The 17,723-nt window shown below is 37.5% G+C and overlaps 3 protein-coding genes across 3 annotated transcripts; 1 reads left to right on the top strand and 2 right to left on the bottom strand.

Annotated features, from left to right (window-relative positions):
- Positions 1-50: 50 nt before the first annotated feature.
- Spf45 (splicing factor 45) lies at positions 51-3,828 on the bottom strand. The gene is made up of 3 exons (XM_017163614.3): positions 3,627-3,828; positions 2,556-3,573; positions 51-1,597 (listed from the first exon to the last, which is right to left on the bottom strand). Exons 1-3 carry the CDS (start codon positions 3,741-3,743, stop codon positions 1,503-1,505), a joined length of 1,230 nt encoding a protein of 409 aa, XP_017019103.1. The 5' UTR covers positions 3,744-3,828; the 3' UTR covers positions 51-1,502.
- A 1,044-nt stretch (positions 3,829-4,872) lies between these two features.
- LOC108072468 (protein-associating with the carboxyl-terminal domain of ezrin) lies at positions 4,873-7,121 on the top strand. The gene is made up of 2 exons (XM_017163629.3): positions 4,873-5,101; positions 5,169-7,121. Exons 1-2 carry the CDS (start codon positions 4,886-4,888, stop codon positions 7,029-7,031), a joined length of 2,079 nt encoding a protein of 692 aa, XP_017019118.1. The 5' UTR covers positions 4,873-4,885; the 3' UTR covers positions 7,032-7,121.
- Positions 7,122-8,924: 1,803 nt separating this feature from the next.
- Not3 (CCR4-associated factor Not3) lies at positions 8,925-17,420 on the bottom strand. Its single transcript, XM_017170516.3, has 10 exons — positions 17,280-17,420; positions 17,065-17,162; positions 16,859-17,008; positions 15,967-16,791; positions 15,823-15,892; positions 15,394-15,765; positions 15,173-15,331; positions 12,159-12,817; positions 9,776-9,985; positions 8,925-9,698 (listed from the first exon to the last, which is right to left on the bottom strand). The coding sequence occupies exons 1-10, from the start codon at positions 17,302-17,304 to the stop codon at positions 9,600-9,602; spliced, it is 2,667 nt and encodes an 888-aa protein (XP_017026005.1). The 5' UTR covers positions 17,305-17,420; the 3' UTR covers positions 8,925-9,599.
- Between the last annotated feature and the right edge of the window lie 303 nt (positions 17,421-17,723).

The following is a 17,723-nucleotide window of genomic DNA, read 5'->3' on the forward strand; positions in this document are numbered from 1 at the left end:
TTACGAATCAAACCATTCTGGTCAAATTAATAGAACAATATAATAGGAAATACATAAAAGTTGTGTATTTATACATAAAATATAATATTTTGGTTTTGATAAAATTAAAAAAAATAAAGTAATCGTATAAAAAAACTATATATGAGATTTAAATATATATACAAATAATATAATAAACTTTATACATTTAAATACTGAAAAAAACAAAGAATTACATATACAGACTTAAGAGGCCCGAAGTTAGATACCTGATTTATTTCTGTAATTGTAATTGTAATTAAATCAAAAGTTAAAAAAATATATTTTACTGTGCTTAATGTACATCAGCGTCAATTCAATTACTACCCATTACGTAAACAAATAACTAATTTTTTTTTCTCTAAAATTTTGAAAATTTGATCGTATTATTCAGCTGTTTTTATGTACATACTTCTCTTTTTCTTAAGCATACTCCACTGCTCATCGGACACCCTCTTCAGATTTTATTTACACGTCCGCTTTGTCTGACGTGAAGTGTTGTACTAAACAATACAATTGCCCCACCCCTCCTCGAACTCGAGCCGACTTAAAGTACTATTTATAATTTATACTATATTATATATTTTAACCGGGACGTAGTAGTTTAATGCGATTATAGAATAATGTTTCAAATTTTATCAACATCATTGTGTAAAATAATATAATGTATAGATTTTTGTATTCCTCCTGTCAGTTTTTCTTTAAAGAACAACAATCGATTCCTAATAATTCAATTAGAAACTGCAAGGGTTTACAAACTTCGGCAGCTGAAAAAAACTTATACGATATTTTCAGTGTCGCCAAATAGTATGTATAAATTAAAGGATTTTATTGCTTCCTTTTAGGTCCATAATTAAAGATCATATACGAGAATATAGAAGAATTAGTCCTTGTCTTGCGACTGAGATTTTGTTTGATACATCGCCGATACTTTCAGTAATTCAGTCGTCAGTCTATTATTCAGAATGAAAGTCTAGTAATTTCATAGGTGGATTATAAAAATTAGAGGGGGAAGTAGACATTTTCAAAAGATAAAAAAACGATTTGAGAAGGGAGAAGCCAAGCCGGGACCTGCTAAATAAACTGGCTTAAACAGTTTGAAAATCTAAATAAAAAAGAAAGCTTTCGTGAAAACTAGGACTGAAAACAAGGCTTGATTTAAGCATGATGTAAAATAAATCTGTTTAAAATCAGTAATATTGCATAAATACTTTAAATAACACAGCAACTATGTAGATATTTAAATGAGAGGGAGGAAGGTTGTGTAATAGGCTTAAAGTTGACAAAATTATAAAACTGTCTTGGGTTCTGCGAGAACTTGACACTGCAACGACTGAACTACTTTTTGAGGCGAATCAATGTAAGTTCGTATTTTCTATTTCTTAGCTTCGTACTCCTTGACTACAGAAAATTGGTATAGCATATTTTTTCAAGGAGATCGTTTGTTTTCCGGTTTTTTGCATGCAACAGCACCTTTATTACAATTAATTTAACTGAAAACTTTTAAACTTATCATAGTTGTAAAATCCAGCTCGCACTTGTCGGCCCCCAAAGAAACGTCCATTTAGGTCCACGACAGCTAGGGATCAATAAAAAAAAAAGAGCTTTAATGTTAACCAAACATGTACACTTGCCAGAAAAACTATGCGAACGAAAATATGATGTAGAATACTGTATTCTTAGGTATGTTGTAACATTTTGAAGAAACTTTTCTACTTTAAGATTTTTCCTTTCATTTTATTTTATGTGTTTTACTTTCATTTGTTGAAAGAATACAGCAGAGTCATATACGGATTGACTGAAACTAGTAAGAACATTCTGACCGCTAACCTTGCTATTAGCTGAATAATGATGTAAAATAAAGTTAGGAAAAACAAGAAAGGAAGCTAACTTCGGCACCCCAAAGTTTTTATACCCTTGCAGATATTATTTCATTACATTTTACCTGTATATTTATTATGTTTACAGTTTGACAGTTACAGTTTTGCATTCCCAGCTTTACATTTCCTCTACATTTACCAATCGCTTGTATGGCAGCTATATGATATAGTCGTCCGATCCGGCCCGTTCCGACATATATAGCAGAGAGATTATATAAAAGACTATATGCAAAGTTTCATTCAGATAGCTTTTAAACTGAGGGACTAGTTTGCGTAGAAACGGACAGATGGACATGGCTAGATCGACTCGGCTATTGATGCTGATCGAGAATATATATACTTTATAGGGTCGGAAACGTCTCCTTCACTGCGTTGCAAACTTCTGACTAAAATTGTAATACCCTGCAAGGGCATAAAAATGGCCAATTAATTATAAATCTTTGGTTTAGAATATAAATTGTAAATTCCATAACGAATTTTCGATTGCTTTCAAGTTTGCTCGCATACTTTTTTGATTAAAAATGTTACTTGTTGCTAACACTAAATCTAAATATATTTTTTCTACGAATTTAATATTTTTACTTATGCATATTTTCCGCATAAATAACCGTATGTAGTTTTTCTGACAGGTGCACATAAAAAATGTATCGTTTCTACCTTTAATAGCGCTTTCTATGCGCTTAAACTCCACAAATATTTTTACAGCATCTTCGGGAGTAGTGCCAAACGCCTCGTGGATGATAACGCTTGTTACTTCGCCGTACTTTGTGTTACACTCGTCCTTCACCTCTGGTTCTAGCTCCTCGTCAACGTCTCCGGGCCCAACCATGTTACGAAGCAGGACGACTTTGCTAGGGGACTTCATGATCTCGGTGATGCTGGGCTCGTCTTCGCCGTTGGCAGGAGGCGCTGGACACAGCAGCTGGGACGGTTGCACTGCTTGTTCCGATGGTGAGTCAATGGGACCAGATGGCGGCGACGAGGGCGGCAGAAATACATCTTTTTCGTGAATGATGCGACCCCCTCGCTTCGAAGTTTTCTCCACTTGCAGAGCCATCGACATTCCCTGTTCGGACTTTCCTAGGCCCTGGCCATCCTTGAAGCCATATTTGGCCATAATCTTGGCGGCCACCGAGGTGGCAGAATATGGTATGGTAACGTTTGACGATCCGTCCCCATTTTCAATGAATATCTCTTGTAGGGAAGGCGGTGGAGCAATGGCGGCTCCGCCCCCCTGTTTAGCACCAAAGCCCGGGAGCGGTGGACTGTATCTTTCTTCCACGTTTTGTCGATTACCAAATCCGCTAAATTTTATATTCGTCGGAGACGAATCCTCTCTGTGGCTTTCTCGACGCCCGCCGCGTCCTCTTTTCCGCTCCCTTTCTCTTTCGCGTTCCTCGCGACAGCTTCCACTGCCGTTCCCACTGTTGTTTCGGGATTTCTCACCACTTTTGGTCTTTTCCTTTAATTTCTCATATTCATTTGGCCATTGTGGGTCGTATTCGTCTAAATAGTCCCAGTCGTCCATTTTCAAGCTCTCCAGCATTGGCGGTGGCAGAGCCTTGCCTGTAATTACAGGCTTTGTCGTCGCCAACGCTGCCATGGGAGCTAAGGATAGCGGAGCCTCTGCCTCTGCAGGGCGTTTGGCTCGCAGGTTGACAACCGGAGTCATCAGCTAAAATTCGGATGGTGAGATGTCGTTAAAACGGATTCGGTTCAGGCACTCACCGGTTTCTTTACGGCTTTCTTTACTGCTAACTGCGTTTGTAACATTTTTATGCCTGACGACCACCCATCTATTTGGCTACTTCTTGGCTTGGTGTCAATATCGTCGTACAAATCCATTTGTGCATTTACCCACAAAATTTAAGTTTTAAATAAATATAATAACATTGGCACCACCAACAACCACTCTCGATAGAATTTATAATACACACACAATAATATCGATATATCGATGTTTTATTTATAAAATTGATTTATTCCGGGTACTCCCTTGTCTAAAATATCGGCAAATACTTAATACTGTTTCCCACACTGCGCATTTGTGAGGAACGGTTGGGATTTTTTTAAAAAGTGAAACTCGTGTTCCCACAGAGCTGCGTTAAAGTGCATCCGCATCCGAACAGCTGATCGATCAGCTGTGGCTCATGAAAACGTAAACAATGATGGCTGAAGGGACCGATGCTGGAGTAAAATGAATAGTTTATAAACTATTTCGGCTGTTTAACAACAGCAAAACCACAGATTGCGTCAGAATTTATTCCCAATAAATTTAAATGAATTATAACAAGGAATTTTAGTTTCTCTAATGATTTTTCTCTAACAAAAAGCAAATTCCACGAAGAGTGTCTATAAGTGTTATAGTGGTATAGGAACAAATGAAATATTGAATTTAAAATGTGGCGACAAAGCTACAAGCATGTCCAAAATAGTTGTTGGCGTTTTTGTTTTGTATATTCTTAACCCAAAGTGTCCCCAATTGCTACTATTTAATATAAAACGCCTACCTCTACTTTATTTTATAGATTTGGGAAGCCTATACCACCTATACACACACATCGCGAAATTTGCTCTTTGTTAGAGAAAAATCATTAGAAAAACTCAAATTCCTTGTCATCTAATTCATTTAAATTTAGTGCGGATAAATTCTGACGCAATCTGTGCTTTTGTTGTTGTACAACAGCCAAAATAGTTTGAAAATGCTCCATTTCAAATTTGCAACTGCCAATTCGACAGCCTTTGTTTACGTTTTCATGAGCCACAGCTGATCGATCAGCTGTTCGGATGCAGATGCACTTTGATGCAGCTCTGTGGGAACACGAGATTCGCATCTGCGAAAAATCCCAACCGTTCCTCACAGATGCGCTGTGTGGGAAGACCTAATAAGAAATATATAATTTTATCGATATTATCCCTCAACCGATGTTTCACAGCTCTTATCGATGTATCGTCGATGTTTCTTCCAGCACTACTTCACAAAAACAATGGGAAATGAGGGAAGCAAATTGAGGGGTTTAATTATTGAGAAAAATGCAGTTGAGGCAAATGATTTTTGGACGTTGTACAACGCCGAATCTTCGGCATCCTCAAATGAAGAAGGAAGCAGCAGCGGCTTGCTCCTATCTGTATTCCAAGGTGAACACCTTGTTAAGGGTCAGTTGTGGGCTGAGGGTGCAGGTCCCATGGAGAGGTGTATAAAGGTATAAAAAGAATAGAAAAATGTACATAATTCAAAGTCAATTAACTTATCAATTGCTTTTATTTCAGAACCTTATGGTCTACCGGCATCCGTATATATTAAAATACATAGCTACCTGGGAAAAATCTGGCCAGAAGCATCTAGCTACAGAGAGAGTTCGGCCCTTAAACGAGGTTCTGGCCGAGCAGAGTGGAATGCAAATCTGCCTTGGCCTACGCACAATACTGTGTAGTCTTATATTTTTGATTGAGAAAGCTCTTGCTCGACATTTGAACATAAGCATCCATTCCATTTATGTGACTGACAGTGGCAACTGGCGTCTCGCTGGATTCGAATACGTGTGGAAGGCCAATGAGGTGAATGGACAGTTGATCGATTTGGCACGTCATTTTATGGACCCAAGCAACCGTGGCGAAGACTTTGAGCAGTTTGCGTTTGCAACTCTTTGCGAACAGGTCCTGGACAAACGAAGTAGCACTAAAGACGTCACTCCACATTATCATGAGTTTCGCGAATACTGCAACTCACATATGAAACACCAAATTAGTGAGCTAAGGCCGAAGCTATCAGCGGTTTTACTGCATCCTTACTTTAATCACGAGTTTGTATTTATACATTCCTTTTTATTTGAGCTGCCGTTAAAGTCTGTTCAGGAACGCCAGAATTTCTTCGCTACTTTGATTGAACGTCTGCGTTGTTTTGATGAGCAAGTTGTGGCCTCGGAACTAGCGAGCAGTTTGCTATCTAGGATGGTCCTACTTGATCCAACAGCCCACCAATTTGTAACACCCAATGTCTTGCGAACGAAAGCCACCACAGCTAAAGCAACAGTACCGTTGTTTTCCCCACAGATTTATGTCAAATATTTACTGCCGCACATTCTGAAGATGTTTCGTCTTCGTGATGCTCAGATCCGTTTAATACTCCTCGACTACTTCATGGACTATGTTCGTCTTTTAAGCGATGAACAGTTATTGTCCGAGATTCTGCCAAACTTGCAGCTCGGCATGAACGACACGAATGACGTCTTAGTTGCTAAGACGCTTAGGTGCATGGCTGATTTAGTTCCCATTTTGGGGGCCCACAAAGTTCTAGGTGGTGAGAATCGTAAAAGATGTTTTTCTGATGGTCGGCCGCACGCTGCTGTTTCCACAGATATACAAAATCCCGTACAAGAGCCCCGATCTATTACTCCCTTGATGAACGGCTGCTCTGTCGATGTGGAGGAGGACGGCTTCATGATGTCTGGTAGTCCCTTGCCAACCGAGACAGTGAGCAGTGCGGATCACTTTGAGCTTCGTCTTAGTCCAGACGGAGGTGAAGATGATAAAAATGCCAATTTAAGTGAGGAATCCTCCCTGGATATCGGCAACAGGAACATCAGCTCCGTTGGCGAAGCTCACGAAAAAAACGCCCCAAACGGGAATGAAGACGATATGTGGTCGGATTGGGATGTAACAGATGAGTTGCAGAGATTACATTATAAGCAGCCAAAAGTGGAAGAAGCGGGCATCCAAAATAATTTGTCTTCAAAAAATGTGGACACCAAAAATAGTGCCCCGATCTCGGAAACTTATCAGGCCGCCTCGAATCCTACAGCCAGCTCAAACATATCCATTGGGGCAGTTAAGACTAGCACGCATCTTATCGATGATCTGAGTGCACTTGATATACAAGTGCAACTGATGACATCGGCGGTCGATGGCTCAGAGTTGACAGAATTCGACTTCTTCAAGGACATGGAACCAGTCATTGGCGCAAAAGCCAGTGGCAGTAGAGCGACAGAGGCAATCAGTAGCCGCTTTGCTGCTGCTGATTCATTACAATTTAATGATGATAGTCTAAATGCAAAGGTGGATCAGGGTTGGGGTCATGACGAAGAAGAGGACGACGACGTTGTCTGGGGTGTCACTAACGCAGTCACAACCTAAGACAACTTTTATTATATGAATTATTAATGTTTAATAAGTGTAAAATCAACGTTATGCAATGCAATAAAATTCACTTAAAAAAGCCTAACTCGAAAATGGCTATATCTGATTTTTATTTGCCAGAGCATAAAAACAAGATGCTTGCACACTGAGTAAAATGTTTTAATAACAAGAAAGGAAGCTAACTTCGGCACGTCGAAGTTTGTATACCCTTGCAGATTGCAATTGGGTCATTAAAAATCGAGACATTCTGGTTGAATGAATAGGAAATATATAAAAGTTGTATATTTATACATAGCATATAATAATTTGGTTTTGATATTTATAAATTTAAAAGCTGAAAACACAAAACAGAGTTTCATTACATTTTACATTTGACAGTTACAGTTTTACATTCCCAGCTTTATATTTTATCTATCAACCGATCATTTATACGGCAGCTATTTGATATAGTAGTCCGATTTTCAAAAAAGGTATACCAAAATTCGAAAATATTAAAAAAAAGCTCATATCTCAGAGTAAATGAAAATACGTTAAAAACAACGACGTTGTAATTATTTTCTCTTAATTTCCCGATCGTTCCTACGCCACCTATAAGATATAGTTGTCCGATTTTCATGAAATTAAAACCAAAAAAATTTGTCCATCATTTTTATGGCAGCTATGTATCTGAAATAGCCGACCGATCCGACCCGTTCTGACATTAAGAAGACTATACTATGCAAAGTTTTATTCAGATAGCTTTAAAACTGAGGGACTAGTTTGCGTAGAAACGGACAGACATGGCTAGATCGACTCGGCTGATTAAAAATATATACACTTTATACGGTCGGAAATGTCTCCTTTACTGCGTTGCAAACTTCTGACTGAAATTATAATACCCTGCTAGGGTATAAAAATATAAGACTGCGTAAACGGTCTTTACATGGGTAGATTTAAGGTAAGTTAAATAGACGTAAGAGAAGGAAATGTACATATGTACAACAACATAAGTAAACTTATTCATATCAAATAGATTATTTTTCCCATTTATTTTTAATAGGTTGATTAAGATTCAAGTTTTTGGTTTAAAACATATTTTAGGAGCTCACAATATATTTGTAATGTAAATGTCATGATCGGTTTAGCCACGTTTCAGCTTTTACTGTCAGACAAATTTAAAGGGTTTTCAAAAATCTGGCTTTAAAGTTATTAAGATTCTAATAATAAAACTAAATCTGTCTGCTTGGAAAGTCCTTAAATTGCAATTAAATTTGGTGTACGATTTTTACAAAAACTAATATATGTAAATAAAAAATAAGTAACAGTGAATATGGGACGTTTCTGGAAACTGGGAGGTAACTCCGAAAAAATAATAATTGTTGTGTCTTTTACGTAAAATAATTTAAAAATCATTTATTGTCATGGAAACTACTAATCTACAAAGGTGTTGTAATTAGATACATTGGACAGGTATCGATTTGATACCCTTTTTGTAAAGAAGAACGGTCACAATACAACAACAAATAGGAGTAAAATAAGAGGTATCTAGGGATGAGATATTTAAGATTTTTAATCGTGTATTATACCTTCAATTACAAAACATAAATCATTATTATAGCAGAATTATATTTTAATATGTACAAACAGTAAAAAATTCACGTGATTTCGTAATACCCAGAATAGAAGAAACAAACTTAAAGGGTGTCCGTAGATGTCCTAGAAAATCGAATAAATTGTTATTTGCGAAGTGTGGTATTAAAAAGATTTTACATTTATAAGCATTGTTAATATTTACAAGAAACATTTCTTCTCTGGAATCGTCACAAGCATTAAACAAAACACATTTAAAACAATATTTTCCTATTTACCTAAATAACATTTAGTACATTTAGAAATAAAAAAATTCACATGTTTAACTATTCACTCATTTTTTATTTATTTATTTTTTATTTTAAAAAAGGTTTTCAATTACTCATTAATTTGTTGTTTTCCATTCAACACATGCTCAATCTATTTCAATTAACTTAGTAACCGCAAAATTACATTATTAAATTTAAATAAGATCAGCTGAAATTTGTTGGTTTTCATTATTTTCTCTTAGTCTAAACTCATAAAAATTGGTGCATTTTTTGTTTTATTCTGTATGTGTATGTATAATTGAAGGTGTATGTACTGCAATCCGGTTTTATACAATTATTGAAGGTTTGTTAAAGGAGAATCGCGAAAGTATTCGTTTATATGTATAGCTAGATTCCAATGCTAAGTTAGTAGAAGCGCTAAGCGAACTTTATAAAGAAGTTTTGTGTCGTTTCGTCTCGTCATAAATAAAAAATCTATATAAAATGCATAGGTTTTTACATGCATTCCGAACAAGTATTCCAACTTAATTTTTCTTTCCTTTAAATTTATGCTTATGCCTCCAATTTCTTAGCTTTATCATGATTTTCCATTTGCTGTACGTAATCTCTCTCTCTTTTATTTTATGTGTGTGTATTGTGTTTGGTATGAAAGTGATATTATATAATTTTATTGTTTTTTTTTAATGGTTTTCTTATTGACAGAGGAGGGACAAAACATCTCAACATTTCAATTAAGCTCCTTGTCCTCTAAGTACTTGTATTCAAAGGTGAATCCCTCCTTCTTGCGCTGACTCCACTTTTCATAGTCAAAATAGATGTACGTACCCTGGGAAATAAATTATAATGTTTATTTAATAAAATAAATGATCTTCTTCTTTATTTGTTTTTCGTATGATGTCTTACCTGTTCGTAATCATCGTTAATAATTTTGGGTTCCTCGTGCCTTTGAAACCACATCATATACTTGGTGTGGAAGCGCCAGCTCTGTTTTTTTAATGCCTTGGCAGCCAGATATTGAGCCTTGGAGCCCTCCATATAATAGAATACAAAGAACAGCGTCTCCGTTGAGAGTCGTTGATAGAATTCAACGGTATCATATATGGGCAGCTGGGACTGTATTTAAATATTTATTTAATATATAATATAAATATAAATTTCAGAGCTCGCAAATTTTGTTTTACTATTTACTATTATCTCCTAAAATATTTTTACGTGGCCAATAAGTTGTGCAAAAGTTATTGTGCAAAATTTCGATCAGTCCGTAGATATTGATTTGTCGTGTACACCGATATGCAAAATACCATTTTTCAGGGAACCCTTTAAAGTGCACGGTGACAAGCGTAAAAGTAAGAAGTCCCATTTAAACTCCCATAAATAGTTGGTCCTTTTTTGCTCTAACCGATGTAACTATGTTCTTAATATGTTGAGCACATAAAAATGTACTATTAAATTAAAAACCATAACCCACACCCCAATTAAGATCTTGGGACTCTGGTGTAGAGATTAATTCATATTATTCAAGCAAAATATAAATTTCAATCGCTATCTAACAAGACGACGAAACGGAATGAAACAGGCATCGAAATTTAAGATCTCGACGTGAGTACCTGTAGAATTATGTTCAATATTTTTTCATACAAAATAAATTATATATTTTTTAGTATTTCGAAGCTAAAACGCAACATTTCGGAGTCGCCAAAGCATATTGAAATGTTCGTTTATGAGGGGCATGAAAATATTTATGTCTTGCCGCAGGATCATAATTCGCTACATTTGCATGCTGCGCGGTGCAAGTAATAGTTCTGGAATATTTGATGAGATGGGACCTACGAGGGTATGCTCCTCCCCCACGTTTGCTACATATAAGTTAGTACCAAGTGACTAACCTCTTTCGTTTATGTCGGGGCTCCCCCACACGCTGTGATATGCGTTGGCGTCTGCTCCCACTAGGAGTTGTTGGTCTTTCGGGCTGGCTTTCGCCATGCTCCTGAGTTCCTCCGGTGGGGCTGTCTTATAGTGAACCATGTATTAGGAAGCTTTCAGGAGGATATACAATGAGTCTATATATTTTTGATCAGCATCAACTGCCGCGTCTCTCCTAGTCACTACTGTCACTAGTATATAATGTTCCTATTCATCTTTTCGGGTATGCTTCATATTTTTTTACACAAAACGAATTAAGTTGGAGGTAGTTTGGTGTTCAATGTATGAGTATGGCGCTATCCAAATCATCAGACCACTTGCTAACTATTGACACTCTACCTTCCATCTAAGCTAGAATCCGTTGGGAATCCTATGCGTCGATGCGAGGATAAAAGCAAACCACGAAAATCGGCAATAGTTCTATTTGTTGTTTTTAAACCAATTGTTTGGGATGCAACGCTACCCAAATTATCAGACCACTTGCTAACTATTGCGAATTTTCTTGGTACTTTTCCTTCAATCTAAACTTAGACCCATTGGGATTCCTAAGCGTCGATCCGAAAGCAAAAGCAAACCTCGGAAATTAGAATTAGTTCTTTTTGTTGTTTTTATACCGATTGCATGGCATACAGTCTGTCAGACTGCCGGAGGACAAGCTTACCAGTTGATACAGCGATGTTATAATTTTTTTTTCTAAAAATTTGTCGATCATTTGAATGGCACATATATGAAATAGTCGACCGATCCGACCCGTTCCGACATATATAGCAGTCAGAGTATGTAGAAGACTATATGAAAGGTTTCATTCAGATAGCTTTAAAACTGAGGGACTAATTTGCGTAGAAACGGACAGACAGACAAACATGGCTAGATCGACTCGGCTGTTGATGCTGATCAAGAATATATATACTCTATAGGGTCGGAAAGGTCACCTTTACTGCGTTGCAAATTTCTGACTGAAATTATAATACACTGCAAGGGTATAAAAATGTAGAAGGATCTAAAGTGATCACAGAACAATGACCTAACTGACACGCACCTGCACAGTTTTAAGCAAATGGGGATATCAAATTTGTTCTAATTGACGTATTAATAATGTAATACCCCGCAATGGAGGTTAAGGTAAAAGTCAAAATTAAGTTAAAGTCAAAGCCATTGTAGAAAAAAAATACTATTTGCGAGGAACAACAGATCTTAGAGTGTATACAGTATCTATACATATCTGTTGCATCAGATCAAGTTTGTTTTATAATTTGGTCACTCCCAGTTAATTTTGAAGAAAGGAATGCGATAACCTGGTTTTTAATTTACGAGCTCCGATAAAAATAAATCTGCAGGAACCAGTAACCCGATGAAAGCTTACCTGTGGATAATGTGCAGGCGTAGGTACTGGTGCGCGATGAAAGTACGTTTGTAATTTCTCCGTGTCCATGGGCTGTGGTAGATGGTAGTAGGCAGCCTCCATCATCTGAAACTGCATTTGATGCTCTTTCTGGAGCGGCGTTGGTCCCAATGGTGTCACTCCCAGCAGAGTAGGAATGTGCGCCTCTGTAGTGGCCATTTGCTGCTGTTGCTGATGCTGTTGCAATGTAAGGACCTTGGCATTTCCACTAGTCGGCTGACCTGCAGCGTTCGCCAGACTCATGATTCCAGAGCCGGTGGCAATGGGCCCGTTGCTGTTTGTTGACGCGTGGGACCCCGAAACTACGATTGATCCTATCGCTGCCGCAGTTGCCGCTGCTGCGTTTTGCTGCTGTTGCGCCGCTACCTTTTGTTGCTGCTGTTGTTGGTTGGCAGTGTTTTCCGAGATGAAATGTTGCTGGAGGATGGATTGCTGTTGCGGTTGGTGAGACAAAGACAGCGGCTGCCTCGTGTCGATGTTGCTTGTTTGCTGCTGGATTACGGAATTGACATCGATTGTGGATCGATTAATAGCTTCCTGTGCCATCGTTTTTAAAGAAATTGTTGCATCAGCTCCAATGCTATTGTTGTCACTAGTACCAACCGAAGAGACTTGTAAGCCTGTAAATATAAAATTTAAAATATTAAAAAAAAAAACAGGGGATATACGTATAAAAAATATATATGTATATTTATGCATAGCATTAAAAAAAAGTTTAATTTTATAGAATAACTATATATTTGATTTAAAATATCTAATTTAATAGAAATGATCAATATATGCATATGCTTAATAAAAGTAAATTAATTACGATTTTCAACAACTTTGTTAAAAAACAGCAAAATTATAATTTTTTTGTTTAATTTTTTGTTTGTTTCTATGCCAGCTATATGATATAGTCTATGATAGACTACCTGCAAACCAGATTCAGATAGCTTCAAAACTGAGGCATAGTTAGATCGACTCGAAAGTTGTTAATCAAAAATTATATAAACTTTGCGTTCCCAGTTTTCAACTAAAACTATAATACCCTGCAAGGGTATAAAAATATTTAAATTATTAAGAGAAGAACAATTACATATAAAAAACAAAAAAAGGAAGCTAACTTCGGCACGCCGAAGTTTGTATACCCTTGCAGATTGGTTTTGATGTTTATATTATAAATTTAAATGCAGAAAACACACACAAAACAGAGTTTCATTATATTTTACCTATTCTTATTATGTTTAGAGTTTGGCAGTTACAGTTTTACATTCCCAGTTTTACATTTTCTTTACATCAATCGATAGATTCTATGGCAGCTATGTATATGATATAGTTGTCAGATTTTCATTAAATTTTTACCAAAATTCTGAAATAATAACAAAAGCTCATATCTCAGAGTAGATGAAAATAGGTTGAAAAACAACGAAGTTATAATTTTTTTCTATAAATTTCCCGATGTAATTTTTAGAATAGAAAAATTTCTATGGCAGTTAAAGGATATAGTCGTCTGATTTTCATAAAATTAAAACCGAAAATCTGAAATAATATAAGTTGGCCATATCTCAAAAATGGTTCAAAATTTTTGAAAAACAGCCAAGATTTAATTTTTTCCAAAAATGTATCGAACATTTGTATGGAAGCTATGTGATATAGTCGTCCGATCCGGCCCGTTCCGACATATAGAGCAGTGAGAGTATATAGAAGACTATATGCAAAGTTTCATTCAGATAGCTTTAAAACTGAGCGACTAGTTTGCGTAGAAACGGACGGACATGGCTAGATCGACTCGGCTGTTGATATATTCTCCCTTAATAAAAAAAATCCAAAAACGAATGTAAGTATTTCGTTTCTGTTTTAATTTCCAAGTCAAATAGTTGGTTATTTGGACAAACAGGCTCTAGCCTATAGCCTAAAATATATATATATTTTTTTTTGTATTATACCCTTGCAGGGTATTATAATTTCAGTCAGAAGTTTGCAACGCAGTGAAGGAGACGTTTCCGACCCTATAAAGTATATATATTCTTGATCAGCATCAATAGCCGAGTCGATCTAGCCATGTCCGTCTGTCCGTCCGTCTGTCCGTTTCTACGCAAACTAGTCCCTCAGTTTTAAAGCTATCTGAATGAAACTTTGCATATAGTCTTCTATATGCTCTCACTGCTATATATGTCGGAACGGGCCGGATCGGACGACTATATCATATAGCTGCCATACAAATGTTCGATAAATTTTTGGAAAAAAAATTATAACTTGGCTGTTTTTCAATATTATTCCATCATTTTTATAGCCATTTTATATTATTCCAAAATTTTGGTAAAAATTTTATGAAAATCGGACCACTATATCTTATAGCTGCCATAGGAACGATCGGGAAATTAATCGAAAAAATTATAACTTCGTTGTTTTTCAACGTATTTTTATTTACTCTGAGATATAAGCTTTTTTTTATTATTCTAGAATTTTTGTATAAATTTCATAAAAATCGGACAACTATATCTTATAGCTGCCATAGAAGCGATCGGTAAATGTATAAAATATGTAAAGCTGGTAATGTAAAACTGTAACTGATAAAATGTAATGAAACTTTGTTTTGTGAGTGTTTTCAGCATTTAAATCTATAATATAAACCAATCTGCAAGGGTATACAAACTTCGGCGTGCCGAAGTTAGCTTCCTTTCTTGTTTGTAAATTTTAATTTAAAGTCTATCGAAAATTGTGATGAACAGTCTACGATTTTTGACGCGATACGTCAAGACGTTTATAATATATCAGGGTTACAAGTAGTTTTAAATAATTGCAAATAAAAACATTTAGTAATGCTCTGGCGGGCATTCCATAAGGAGAGCGCTGTAACTTTTTAACGACGCCCAACATCGTAAAAACCTGTTACCCCTTATATTAGATAACAAAAACTACTTATTAAAAAAAAGGTTCCAATTCTTTAAAACCGTCACGCAGCGATAATTTTTGCTAAAACGTATGCTTACCGTTATGTAAATGTGAGGAATTCGTTTGAAGATTGGATAGTTGTGCCAACTGTTGTTGCTGCTGGGCCTGTGCTCCGGTTCCAACAATAGCAGCCACCGTAGGAGCTGCTGATTGTTGTTGCTGCTGCTGCTGCAATACAGATCCATTCTCCAAAAGTGCTAAAAAAAAGATATGCTAAGTAGTCTACACAATCATTAAATTTTGATTTGTGGCCTCCTACATGTGTTATGTTTCGCTACAGCAGCAAATGCAATTGGTGGTGAGGCGTGGATCACAGATAGGCCCTGAACGTTGCCACTGCTCGTGGGGGCGGCGCTGGCGGGACTCGAGGCAGCTGTTGCAGTGGCGCCTGCAGGAATGCTGGTGGAGGAACACAGGGCAGGCGTAGGAGCATGTTGCTGCACGGCAGGATTGTGACCACTGTTGGTTGCTGATGCGGTGGCGGCTCCTGTTCCCTCGTTAGCATTACTATTTCCGGTCCCGCTCATACTTGTACTGCTCTGTGCCAGGCTGGAGGTTGCTAGAACTGACGCGGCCGTTGGTGGCTGCTGCATTTTACTGGGCGTTGAACTGACAATCTTATTGATTTGAGCTGATCAAGTATCCAGAGTTAGTAATATTTGCTGACCTCTATTTATTTGCTACTTACTATCACTACCCGAAGGCGTCTTAGCCGTCGCTCGAACAGGCGTGGGCTTAATAAGCTGCAGAGGTTGTTGCTGCGGACAAAAGTAAACCATTCATTGCATAACGCTTACAAGGGGACACGGTAAATCCGATTCTCAATACACACTTTCAATTTGATGTTGTTGGCATTGCTTTCGCTGCTTTTGTTGCGCTTATCACTCCCACTTCCGCCACTAAACTGTGCAACTGTGATGCTGCCAGACGGGTCGGTGGATGTTGTCGCTGATGATGATGCTGCGCTGGTGTCGCTCGCATAGCCAATGTTGTTGCCATTTGATTGGGCCAGGGCTGCTGCTTGCTGTTGCTGGAACAAAGTAGCGCTGGCTGCACTGCTGCCACTACTTGCCGCTGCCTGCGCGGAAGAAGTGAGCACTTGTTGTACCGTGACGGGCGACTGTGACGGGCTGCCACCGGAGTTGACGCTGCTTGGTGATCCGCTAGTCTCGTTGCTATTGTTGCTGTCCGTTGTGGCCGTACCACTTAGCTCCACCTCGTCCAGTCCAATGATATCGTCGTAGATAAACTCGTTTTCCTCAAAGTCGGGCTCTTGCGATGAATCAATGTAATATTCGACATCATCTTTGATCTTGTTAACTTGCTCAGCCTCGACACCGTCGTTGTCGAGCAGCCTAAGCAGAGTTTCTAGCTTTGTTATATGGAATTTGTGCCTGTCCAATTTGCCACGCAGATCATCCATACGCTCCTGCTTGTCTCGATCTAGGCGTTTTTTTTTACCTGCCAAAAGTGATTCAATTTCACTCTCATACTGGTCTATCTGTATTTGTAGAGAACTAATTGAACTGGTTAACCAATTTCGGGCATCATCCTTAATTCGCTGGGCCGGATCCATTTTTTGTGCTGCTCCCAAGCCTTCCTTAGAATATGCTTTTGTTTTCGTTTCGCGCTCGACAACCTTAAAGCGTTCCATTTGCTGTAAAAAGTTAAACATTTTGCTTCAATGATGTATATCTTAGCGAATTCAACAATGAGTAAAGTACCGTTTCAATAAGTCTTCGATTTTCAAGCAGCGCACTTTTATCCTTTATCTCGGCTGAAGCAATCCATGACTTAATCTGATCGCGTAATCGCTGGAGTTTTTTAATTTCTTTCTTGAGATCTGCCTCATATTTCTCCTGCAGATGTTTTTGCTAATAATATCAGGAAGAAAAAGTCAGTACGCTTTCTGAAAGTAGGGAACACTTACCTTCTGGTTGGTATTTGTAGCATTATGTACTTTTTTCCAAATATCTTCAAATGTTTCAACGCCCTCGGCAACTTTTTTTAAACATCGATCGATTTCGCCTAGCAAAAAAAATATTTTTTTAAGTTTCAAAAAGATATGGATGCTTTGTTTATGTGCATACTTTTCAATCACACATAATGAATACGAATTCTTAAAGGAATAGACATTAAGCTTACCTTGCAGTTTTCTCGTCGCAGCCATGGCTATGTGTAATCTTGTGGATTTTGATGACGCAAAAAGGCAGACATAGTCTGCTTCTAACTGCGGCGAATGTTACAGCACAACACCCAAACCACTTGGGCAGGAGGAATTCTTAATCCTAAAGTAGGAGTCTGCAACAAACAAAAATATTGTGAGTATCTGTGCGGACTATCAGCGCGTCGTGGCGGTAAGGGCGCGTAAGTTACGGCTAAAAGGAATGGGCGAAAAATGCTTTTCTCGGTGGGGCAACATTTACCTTGGTTGGTACCACTTCTAGCAGTTGCTTCTGTAAGTTTATAACTTTTTGTTGGCCCTTTACTGCTTCTATTTGCTTTGGTGATACTCTTATGGCCGTCAGTCAGATACAAGATTTCGATTTTTCCTTAGTTTTAGACCTCTGTGATAAAGATTTAAAGAGC

This window comes from Drosophila kikkawai, chromosome 2R (assembly GCF_030179895.1).
Source record: "Drosophila kikkawai strain 14028-0561.14 chromosome 2R, DkikHiC1v2, whole genome shotgun sequence".
In the NCBI taxonomy this organism is placed as follows: domain Eukaryota; kingdom Metazoa; phylum Arthropoda; class Insecta; order Diptera; family Drosophilidae; genus Drosophila; species Drosophila kikkawai.